The following is a 12337-nucleotide window of genomic DNA, read 5'->3' as shown; positions in this document are numbered from 1 at the left end:
ATATATATTGTATCCATGACAACTACAGCTAATTTTTGCCCAATACTGATTAGTGGGAATATGAGGCTGAATAAGAAGTAAAGTACGTAAATTTATTGTACAATTGACCATTGATATTATAAAATAGAAAATAATACAATTATAATCTGCAAGCCTCAACAAAATTATTATAAAAATAATGGCTTCAATGGATCCCTGAAAATTGACATGCTTTGTTACGTAGAAGCTGGCACCGGCACCGTTAATTTTTAATTGTATAAACAAAAAACAGAAAGGAATAAATAATATAAGAGCCCAAAAGGAGAAAAAAGGCAGTTATTTCAGCCCAATTATTGATTACTTTAATGAAAACTATCTATAATTAATAGTCAAAATTGATGAGTCTGCCAAGTATAGGTAGGGGGAATACAAAATGGGCGCTGTTTCGAATCGATAAAAAAAACTAATTTTTCATTCGGTCTATATCTTAAAAAGTAGGAACAACACAAAAAAACCTAAGAGAACTTCATTTAAAGAAGAGTAAATTTGCTAAAATATGAGCCCTAATAGAGTTATTTACGTTAAATAGTTTTTGAAATAGTTTAAATCTTTCAGTACATTTTCAAGAAATTTTGCTTTTTAAAAAGCTATATCTTGAGAACTATTGGATATTAATAGCTCTATTAGGGCTAATATTTCAGAAAATTTACTCTTCTTTAATTAATCTTTTAGATTTTCTAGTGTTGTCAGTAATTTTTAAGATAGGGAGCTCCGAATGAAAAATACTTGTTTTTTAAGGTTTTGAAACAGCTGCCATTTTTTATTCCCCCTACCTATAGTTGGGAGACTCATCACTTTTGACTAGTAAAGATACATAGTTTTCATTAAAGTAATAGAAAATTGGGGTGAAATAACTGCCTTTTTTTCTTCCCAGCTCTTGTACTAAAACATTTCTAAGTGTGTTCCTATGTATAAATCAGACAGAAACATAAAACTTCTCTTTTATTATCCAGTATTACAATAATCCAATTATTTTCCCAAAATATCTAAAGATTTTAAGGTGCCAACTTTACATTGTTCATAAATTAAAAAAAAATATATATATATTAATAAAAACAATAAATAATATAGGGTCCATTACAGTCTCTAAAGTACAGACATACAATCTGAAATAAAATAAATATATATATAAAAAAAAAAAAACTCGTTAAAACAAAGCAAATGTAATGTGTATTGACATCGTAATTTCTATAATGATTTCAATTAACATCCAATTGTCATGCACATATATAGCAAAACACCTAACATTGATCCACAACACGAGGAGAAATTTTTAGGGAAGATAGTTAAGCGTATATGTATAGGACGTTTTAATTTTTTTTTTCTTTTTTTTTTTTTAAATCATTTTGTCTTCAATATTTTTTTACACTTAATTTTTATTTCTTTAAATCTTTTTTTTGGTCAACTTTTCCAGGTCATGTTTCCCTGTATATTGATAGTCCACTGTTGCTGGGTTTAACTTGAATGGATTTATTCAATTATTTTTATAGTCTTAACTAACCGATGTTAATTATAAATATTGCTGTAATAGGATTGTCAGATAACGCAATTTATCGAATCAGAATTGTAATCGCTTGAAACAAATCTAGTCTTTTGCGTTTAATAAATTTAGGAACGACTGAAACTTGATGTATAGATCAGTACCGCTTACTGAATTTCAAACCAAACATGCATACTTTTTTACGTACATATTTATACTTACAGTAAAACCTCGATTGTTTTAAGTTCATTTAAAATGCATAGAGAAAAAAAAAAGAAAATAGGACACTCTATTTTTGCATAATGACTATAGCGACCTCACATTATTTTTTTTGTGGGACAGTATATTTTAAGTATTTGTTCAAATGTACTTTAGTAACTTTGGAAAGACCACTAATTGTAATTTTCTTTTTTATATTCTTTCAAATCCATTTACATGGCTATACAGGGTGTGCCTAATATATCTAACCGGTATAGAAATTTAATGAAATCAAACATTAATGCAAGGTTGATATGAACCATAAGCTTAAAAATAATTTGTAAAATAAATAATTAATTGTTGAAAAGCAAAGAAGACATATCTAAGTAAATTATGCATATTGTTTAAAGAAATATGTATTGAAAAGTCTCTTTCTTAAAAACAAACAAATACTTGCTCCGATGCTAAAAAAGAATATTTTAATTAATAGCAAATAAGTTTCTATAAAAATGTATAGTTCTTTATTATGTTTTATGTATACTTGTTTATAATTTAGTTTACTAAAGCCAAAATGTTTGGCATGAATATTTAACTAAATAAATTCCAAACTGGTAATAAAAAATAAAAAAAAGCTTTAACAGTAGTACATATGGTAAAAACAGTATTGATTTTACTTTGAATTGGACATATTCTAAATAGAGAACTGTCAACTGGTGTTACTTTCTTTGGTGAGCTCTTTCTAATGACTGTCACTGGAATCTACTAAGTCAAATCTAATAAGCCAAATACAAAATAAGAGAAGAAACTTTAATTTGTAAGTGTCCTACTATAAAAACAAAGTTGCGATATTATTATAATTGTTTCGCTTATGTGATTATTTAGACATAAATTGTGGGTTCTATAATGAAACAATAAAACAGAAAGATACATAACGATCTTAGTTTTATTCTCTTTCATTGTCTATTTTTTTCGGTCTGAAAATATGGTCACAGAAATTATAGCCATTTTCTTCTGAAATTTAATTCTTAATAGAATAAAATGAAAAAAATATTTGCAATTATTATTTATATATTAATTAATTATGATGATGCTCTAATCATTTTAAAGGTTATAGATTAACAGGTTATATTTATTAACCATTGATTAGGCATTTGATTAAATTAAGCATGATTACTAACATAATTTTATATCTCCTACTGGTTTAAAAAAAAATTAAATTAACAAACTTTCAGAAAAAAGTTATAATTTAATCATGAGTACTGATATAGAGAAAGGTTAGGCTTGTTAAGGGACTCCCAAAATATCAATGGAATGACAATAAACCAAACATGGATATTTAGATTATAAGAAGGTTAAGATCCATGGATTCTGGAGAAAATTCTGAAATCCATCTATTTTGACCTTACATTCTGAACTCCATCTTTGGTTTTAACCCTCATTCCCACTGACTGTGTACTTTGCACAGAAGAAAATTTTAAAATTGGCATGTTTCTTCCATCCAAACATTTGTTTTTCCGATTAGACTAGAGGGATTATCTGAGAAAGGCTTATAAATAGTATTTTATCTGCTTTACTGTTAAACACATAACCTATTTTGATCAATTTATGTCTTTTAATAATTTTACCTCTCAGATATGTTTTAATAACTTTTTTCAAGTAATATACTGCTTGATAACTACATTTAAAATCAATTAGGAATTTAGAAAATGGAGGTTTCTATGGTAACTAACAATAATAACAATAATCAGTAGTCAGCCATCTTTTTTTTTTTAACTTTTCCATAATTCCATTTGATTCACTTTTTTAAATTCTATATAAGATAACTATTCCTTATTTAATTTCACTATGTTAACAACACAAAACCATTTGTAACTTATTGCTCAAATTATAATAATTATTTGATCGAAACATCTTAAAACGTACGTCACTAAGTTTATGTTCTATTATAAATTATATTTTTTTATTATGACTAACCCTTCTTGCTTTCTTTAATTCAATTAATCGAGGTTTTACCATATATTTAAATGCAAGTGTTAAATGGAATACAATTATTCAATTCCATCCTTTCAAAGAAAAACCCAGAAATCAGAAAAACAAAACACAAATAACAACAATATAGTTATAATATTGACGATGATATGCAATAAATCGTATCAATTTCTTTACCAATGAAATTGTTATGAAAACTATACTGTTATAAAACTTCATGTGCCTTTTAATCTCACATGGTCCCCTTATTATGAAGAATTTTAAGTTCAGCGTTGTTCTGAAATATTCAAAATTCATTTTAAAAAAACGAAATATGACATTTCATAATTTCAAGTTTCATTAGTTCTCAATGAGAGCTTAACATAAGAGTATAACAATTTAGAATTTTATTCAATATTACAATAGTGTATAAATAATAAATAAGGTAATACTGAGAATAACGAAAGTACAGATTTTATATCCTCTCTAAAAATTAATAAAGGATTTTTTTTCTCCAGAATATAGGCTTCTGACCCAAAACACGAAACTCAATAAAAACTTTGAAGTGTAAATATTTTAATGTATGCATCTAAGATTTTCCTAATCTGTTACTTTTATTAAATTCCATAACCTGAGTCAACTTTATGATATTACTCTCTTTTATATTGTATCTGTAATTTTTTTGTCATTTTATTCAGTTTTCAGTTCAGGATTGTTTTAGTAGAAATAAAATAAACAAGTTTTTAATCTTTCCTATATCTGCTGGCTCTAGCATTATGGGATTCCTTTATATCTAGAGAAAGTCTATAGTTGGGAAGAAATGATTGAAAAGATGAAGAGACAGTGGTGGGGAAAGCTTGGCCATCCTAGACCAATGGCTTAAATTCATATCTAGATTAACAGGTTATATTTAAAGATGTCTTTAGTATTAAGACCATTTGCCTGACTCTTTAAAGTTTAGGCCTTACAAATAAAACAGTTTACAGAAAAATCAGTTTTCTATAACTATTTTTAAACATTTAGTTCAATAGTATAATTTTTTTTTTTTTTTTTATTAATTTTAATAATTTAATAGTTCTTAGTGGAAAAACTATTAATCATGTTTGGCAAATGTAGTATGATGAAAAATGATTGCCAAGAAAATGCTGAAGTCCTTGAAAGTGTTTTACCACTACCAGTAGAAGAAAAATTATGTTATGTAATGAAATTAAGATGAAAAAAATAAAGTATATTTTGTAGTTTTCGTTTTGAAATACTCATAACTGATGATAGCCAATAAGCATGAAATATGAAATAATTTATGAATGTCAGTGATTAAAATAATTAAAAATGTTAATATTGACATTAAATTCCATTTAGATTCTCATTGAATATCATAAGCTTCCAAAACACATATGCCCTGACATGAGGTACCTGGATCACGAATCCGCTATTACAAATAATAAAAGAACAACATTTATGGTAATTAAGTTATAATAGTGTAAAGTTTTAAGGTTATAATAATGGTCTTTGTCAGGGAGTTATAGGCAGAAATTCCTGTCTTCATAACTCCCTGATGAAGCCTTAAAAATCAGGTCGAAACGTCAGCACAAATAAATAATTCTTTTGTTTATTTGTTTTTTCTGCTCACCGCACCCCCCGACCATCTTCTCCTCTCATTCAAAAATAAAATGAATGTTTTTAATTAAACTATTTTTGGTTTTAATAGCAATTAGAGTGAATTACTCCTAATAAAAAGTAAAACAGACCTCAATAAATGCATATAGCTGTGATAGAAAACAATATTGAAATGTTAAGTGTGAACATGAGGAATTGGTAAACTGGTTGGCTTGTAGATCTGATAACATTGGTTCACCACCCAGTGGAAGCCATCTGCCATCGCATTTATCTCTGAATATAGAGCCGTAATTTACCTTAAACTATAAAAAAAACTGAAACAGCACTAGCACTTTGTAATAGTTAAGTGTAAAGCACAATCTCCCTGAATTCATTCACCACTCTCAATACCACTTATATGCAGACGATCTCCAAATCTACATATTCTTTCATATCTCCAAGATGCTTGAGGCCATCCAGAAATCACAAGAAGATATAAATAGTATTAACGCATGGACGTTCAGCAACGATTTGATAATGAATGCTGGAAAACTAAGGTCATTCTCATTGGTTCCAAGTCCCTCCTTTATTCCCTCCCTTCTTTTTCCTTAACAACCAATCGATTCACAATAAAAAACCTTCGAGTCACCTTTGAGCAACACCTCTCCCAGAATAATCATATTTCCCAGATCACATGCAAATCCATAACTGTACTTTAACAATTCCTAACATTCCTCTCTTGTTTTTTCCTACTTCGACTACGGTTCCTTGGTCTATGGAGGGCTATCTGCTGGTCTAGAGTTTAGGCTGAAGAGACTCATGAATTGCTTTGTAAGAATTATCTTTGGTATACCAAGTTGAAGTGACTCTATCCAACCTCCTAAAGGCAATACCTCCTTGGTGTTTTTCTGTTTCAAGTTTTTAAAGTAAAAAAATCTACCTATATCTTTGATCTCCTCACTCTACAATCATCCATCCATTCATTAAACACCAGATCCCAACCAATTGATCTAAATAAGCCTTCCATTGAACTGCCTTCTTTAGCAAATCTTTCGTCATACCTGCAACCTCCTTCTGGAATTCTCTTCTCATCTCCATTCGCCAATCCATATCCATTTTTTCCTTTAAACAACACCTATTCTTTCCCCTCCTATAAAACCAAACCGCATCATTGTGAACAATATGTATATAGCTATTATTGATTACTATTATAAATTTTAATGTAACCTAAGGTTTTTATGTTATTTAAACATGTATACTTGATGTGTGAATCATGTATTTATTATTAGGGGATATTTGTCCCAGAATAAAATTATTTTTTTTCTTTCATTTTTATTGGCTATCTCTGTATTCCCAAATGATAAAAGCTTGTCCCTCAGCTGAGAAAAAAAAATGGATAAAAACTGATTTTATTCCATTTTCAACATAAACAGTCCCTATCCTTATCTGAGCGGAATAGAATTGATAGATAGTTTCTCTCAAACAAAATACATGTTATATTATAAAGAAAACATCAATAGCAGGCAGAAACCTAAATCAATTGCTTGATAATGTGCCATATTATTCTGGCACAGAAGCCTTTATTCTGTAGTATTACCCGCAGAAGAATCAACTTATCATAATACATTCATTTTTTTTACATACTAACTTTTTTTTCCTTTTACCCCATTAATTGCATGTAAATCTTTATAAAAGTAAGTACAACTAAAAACAAAAAAAAATATATATAAATAAATATTTCTAAAAGTGCAAAATCTTAATTAATAAAAGACATAATTATAATTCGAGTATTTAATGTAAAATTAAGTTTAGTCCAAAGAAAATCTCAGAAAGAATGTTACTTCTTGAAATTGTGCTCAATGCTTGCTGACTCGACCCTGTTGACAATGAAAATGTCACTCAGTCTTATAAATAAAGGTTGAGTTTATCAACATTTATACACATAAATAAATATTTTGTACCACAAAATTAATTATGTCCCGGCAAAAACAAAAAAATATATACTACAATGTCACACTAGGGCATACATATTTTTTTATTTATTATTTTTTTTTTTTAGTATAGAAAGATGAAATAAGAAAACGCGTAATATGGTGTGAACGCGTGCTTGCACCCGACCTTACATATATGTATCACTAAGAAGTAGATTTAATAGACACAGTTACATTTATAAAAGACATATTTACAACATCTTATGAGAGAAAGATAAATTAAAAGAGCTCTTGAACCCATGATCAGCTTGTTCACCATGATCCCCCCTTGCAGTCGGGCCCCAAAGTTCGGGGCTGGTTGAACACATTTTCAATAGGGTAACAAGATGGTGAAAGGAGTTTTTCATCTTCGGCCCAGCCTTCCTTCGCACTGACTAGATACAGCTGTAGCCTGTCTCTAACAAAGAACTGGAATTGCACTGCCGAAACATTATTGCCATAGAGATTTCATAAATTTAAATTTACTTCCTCAAATATACAAATCATTAAATCTATTAAAAAACAAAAAATATCTTAAAAATTAAATAAATCAAACGGAAGAAATACATTATCACGATATATAAAAAATATTTGCAATAACAAACATTTTAACAGATGATACTCCAACGGAGTAATTTTAATTCATTGTTTAGGCACGACAACCATCTTGTTAGAAAAACACTAATTAGTTATTAAACTCCTTTTGTGCCTATTAAATAGGAAACCTTTAAGGAAGGTTTTACTGCCTTTATGATCAGATCTCCATAATTATACCTTAAATATTAAGTATAAATAGTATTTTTAATTTTGAACACAATGACTTCATATCATAACTAATCCTTATAATATGAAATATCTAAGAACAATCATAAATATATAGTCACAATATATGTCTTAACACTTGGCTGAGCCGTTATAGTTTGCATATTTTTTTTTTTTTTTTTAAATATTATCATTAACACTTATTACCACAGACAAGAATAATAATACAAGGTATTCATATGGCATAAGAATTGTTCACTTAATAAAAAATAAACCAAAAATTAAACACGGGGAATGATTTCAGTTTGTGCTTTCTGCCGAGAGTAAATTTATCACAATATTGCAGTCTCTCACACAAAGAGTTTGTGAGGTGCTGATTAATTGATTCACACAACACCTTCTATTAGGTCCTCAATGCCTCATGTTCTCCTTTGTTGAGCTGTTCCTACCTGCAATAATAGAAATAGCAGCTAAAATTATTTCAAAATTTTAATAAATATTTAATTCCATATACTTAATCAGAAATAAATTAAACTTTAAAAAAAAAATTGTTTAATTTATAATTGCCTTAAGTTCAAAAACTTAGACAAAAATATGTTTTTAACAAACATATTTAGTCTATTTTTGGATGTTTTGGGAATATTATGTCTCCGTACTTCAGCATAATATAATTTACTATTGGCTTCAACTAGAAATCAGCAAGAAAATATTATTGATAAGCGAGTAATATCAATGTTTTGATGATTCGTAATTAAAAGTATTTATATAAGGAGAAGATGGTTACAACTGCGGTCAGTGAAGAACACTAATAAATAAAACTTATCTATTAGTATCAATATTGTGGCCAGAATTTATTTGTTGTTGAAACTAATAGCTAAAATCGTCATGGATACGATATTTATTTATCAATTGTTCATTCATTAATAAGGCTCGTATCCATGGTAATTTTAGCCATTAGTTTCAATTATAGCTAATTTTGACCCATCCCTATTCCTGTTTTTCACTGACTGAACCCCCCCATCTATCTTCTCATATATCATCCATGGTCAGCTACTGATCATTAAAATTATTTATATTTAAATGGAATAGTGATCTAAATAGGTTAATTTGACTAATTAAATTAGACCTTGGCAGAATAGTCAATAAATCTTTAATATTTGGAAGTGAGATTCTGAATTTACATTTAAGATTGACCTTAAGAATAGCCGAAATGCTGGATTTGAAGTCTTAATAAACAGTTTTAGGACTTGATTGCATATAATTTTTTTTTAATTTAAATAATTGGACATAAATTTTTATGGAAAGGTAAATGTAAAAACATTTATTATAGCTTAACTTTAGTAATTAAACCATGGGAGCCCTACGAGCTTGTGTGACATTTTGCTGTAGCCTTAGTCAGCCTTGCGGGTTCGGGGCCCACCCAGCCTCATGAAGTGTGTACCCTTAATTGAGTAAAAATCTGGTGGTTGAGCGTGACTGACCAAATCACTTCCTTGCACAACTGTTGGTCTAGTAAGAGTGCTGCCTGATCCTTCATGGGTTTTAGCAGTTTAATTTTTTGTACAGGTTTAATTTTTTAATCAATATATATACCACTGAAAGTGATTGAAGAAAATATATGAACCCCACATTACATCCACTATTTTTCACTATCAAACTATATAACAATAATTATTTTTATAACAGTTTTACATTATTTTTAACATTTTTGTGACTCTTTGGCCCTAATTCATTGGCCACTCTCAAACTACAATCCTTACTCACTCCAGTCACACTACTGAAGTATTTATGAGAAGATGGTTGACCGTGGATAGTATAAATGAGAAGAAGGTGATTGGCGTTGCGGTCAGAGAATAACACAAATTAATTGAAAATAACTTATTTCATAGTGCCAATGTTTCGGCCAGAGTTTCTAGTCTTCATCAGGGCTAAGAACAAATAATAAGATAACAAACAATGAATAAAAGGATATATAGAATGATTAAAGTACATAATTGTACAGAATGAAAATTAATAAAAATAAAGTAATGAAAGAAGTGGAAAATAAAACTTATATATAGGTAATTAAATATGTAAGTAAAATGATATAATTAAGGAAATAAAAATATAAAGTTATATAATGCAAAGAAACAACGAAATATGAATATTTTAATTTAATAATAATAACTTTTATATAATTACTTTTATATAATTACAACTTATTTATTGTTATTTATAACTGTATATATATATACGTAAATTTGTTGTAGGTGATATAATGACATGATACAAACATGTGGAAAATTTACCCATTGATAGATTATACTACAATATATACTCATATACTAAAATATTGTTTTATTAGTTGAACTATAAATACAACAAAGTCCACAGTTTACCAATTAAAGGCACAGTTTGAACTGGTGAGTGTAAAAAAATGTATGAAAATGTTTTGCTGGAATTTAAAGTGGAAGACATAAAGGCCTCCCCCCTCCCAAAAAAAAAAATGAAAATAGAAGAAAATAAAAACAGCTAAATTTGAAAATAAGTTACAAGTACTTCCTTTTGTTGTATATACAAAACAATATTGATAGCTTACTTCACAGGGGTTCCAAGTACATTTCCACTAACTTTACAAAAAATACAATTAAAGCTTCTCTCTTTTAGAAAAATTACAACTTTTCAATTAATTTTTCTAAAAGAGAGAATCTTTAATTGTATTTTTCATAAAGTTAGTGGAAATGTATTTAGCAACCATTGTGAAGTAAGCCATCAATATTTAGGAGTGTGACTAGAGTGAGGGAGGATTGCAGTTTGAGAATGGCCAATGAATTAAGGAAAAAATGTTTAAAATAATGTAAAACTATTTTAAAAATATTTATTTTTATATAGTTTTATAGTAAAAAATAGTAGTTTCACAGCACTAATAAAGTTGTTGAATTTAAATGAAAATAATGTATAATAGCTTGAATCTGAATTAGGAAGTGATTGTTTAAGTTAAAAAATTAGAACATAGCTCACCAGATATTGATGAAGATAGCACCTCTATAGGAAGAGAGCCCCTACGTCGCCCTGATTGCTCCTTGATCGACCTGAATGTCTCTGGGCCTCCTGAACTCCTACGTCGCAGTATCTTCTTAGATCGCCGTCGCCTTCTCTCCTCATCTGTCCCTGTCAAGAACAATAACCACCATATTTAATTATTTTAACGGATAAGATATCTGTTAACGGCCTTTACCTGACAGCCCTATGAAGGAGACAAATGAATCTTTTTGGAAGGGCCCTTTAAAAAGTTGGGAAAGGAAAATATATTTTTGTTAAAGATCAACTTGATATAATAAAGAAATTACATTGTTTGACCAGAATTTTTAAGCCATCTCCATTCCTAGAGGAGCATTAATGTATTCAACATAATCTGATATTTAAAATTTTGAAAGTTTGTTCTCCGATTTAAATTAAATGATATCAAGTTTTAAGTGAGTTCAGTCAATTGGTTTAAAATTATTATTATAAAAATCACCCTTTGGACAATAAAAATTTAACATTAGGTTAGACCTTGTAGGGATGATTGAGTGATGGAGAAAGTGTGGCTTGCTGCCTGTGAGTCAGAGTTGGGAAAAAAGTAATTACAATTACTGTAATTAGGAATTACAAAAATGATTTACAAATAATTGCGATTGTGGACTCCTAATTACATTCTTATGTTATTTTTGTCCTAAAATTCCAATTAAATGTAATAATATTACAAGACATTCTAATCGTAATTACAAATACTTAACAAAAAAACGGTAAAAATCTGTTTTACAATGCCTCCAAAATGTAAACATGATATCCAATTCATCATTGTGCGCTGGCATAAAGGCTTATGCAAACTACCAATTTATGCTAATCACCCTAACCAGGAATCCTTGTCATTGCAGTGCTCTGTAAAACTTCTGTCCCAACTGCAGCCGACAGAGATAATATAGCGCCCATAGGCCGCTGGTTCAAATCTGAGCCATAAGACCAGAATAATGTAGGGGATTTTTCATAATTGAAAAATATATCAAGACAAAAAAAAAAAGAAAACAGCACCGGTTCGATTGCGAATATTATACGGAGGACCTGGAATGAACCTGTGTAGTATAAAGAAAAAAAAATGATAAATGGTTTATAAAAAGAAAGAATTAGTACTGAATTGAAACCTCACCCCCCCCCAAAAAAAAAATAATAAGCAGACAGAAGAATAAAATAACCTTTCCAACTGCTAACAAAATGTAATTTTTCTGAGACAAAAGCTCCTCACCCTAATATTTTTCTCCTGTGATCAACTTAATTCAAATGTTTAAACAAAAATGCTTTAAGT

At 28.8% G+C, this 12337-nt stretch overlaps 1 protein-coding gene across 2 annotated transcripts in view; it reads right to left on the bottom strand.

Annotated features, from left to right (window-relative positions):
- Positions 1 to 78: 78 nt before the first annotated feature.
- The window catches only part of LOC106687675 (3',5'-cyclic-AMP phosphodiesterase 4D), a gene marked incomplete at its 5' end in the record, with an annotated part of 46228 nt that continues 33969 nt past the window's right edge, over positions 79 to 12337 (bottom strand). For both annotated transcript variants that reach the window (XM_014431691.3, XM_067049183.1), the window contains 2 exon segments: positions 79 to 8462; positions 11014 to 11163. In XM_014431691.3, the coding sequence (XP_014287177.3) occupies positions 8425 to 8462; positions 11014 to 11163 (188 nt within the window).

Source organism: Halyomorpha halys, unplaced genomic scaffold, assembly GCF_000696795.3.
Source record: "Halyomorpha halys isolate HHAL.00 unplaced genomic scaffold, Hhal_1.1 Scaffold997.1, whole genome shotgun sequence".
In the NCBI taxonomy this organism is placed as follows: domain Eukaryota; kingdom Metazoa; phylum Arthropoda; class Insecta; order Hemiptera; family Pentatomidae; genus Halyomorpha; species Halyomorpha halys.
The sequence above is the reverse complement of the archived record's forward strand: the minus strand, read 5'-3'. Positions and strand labels throughout refer to the sequence as shown.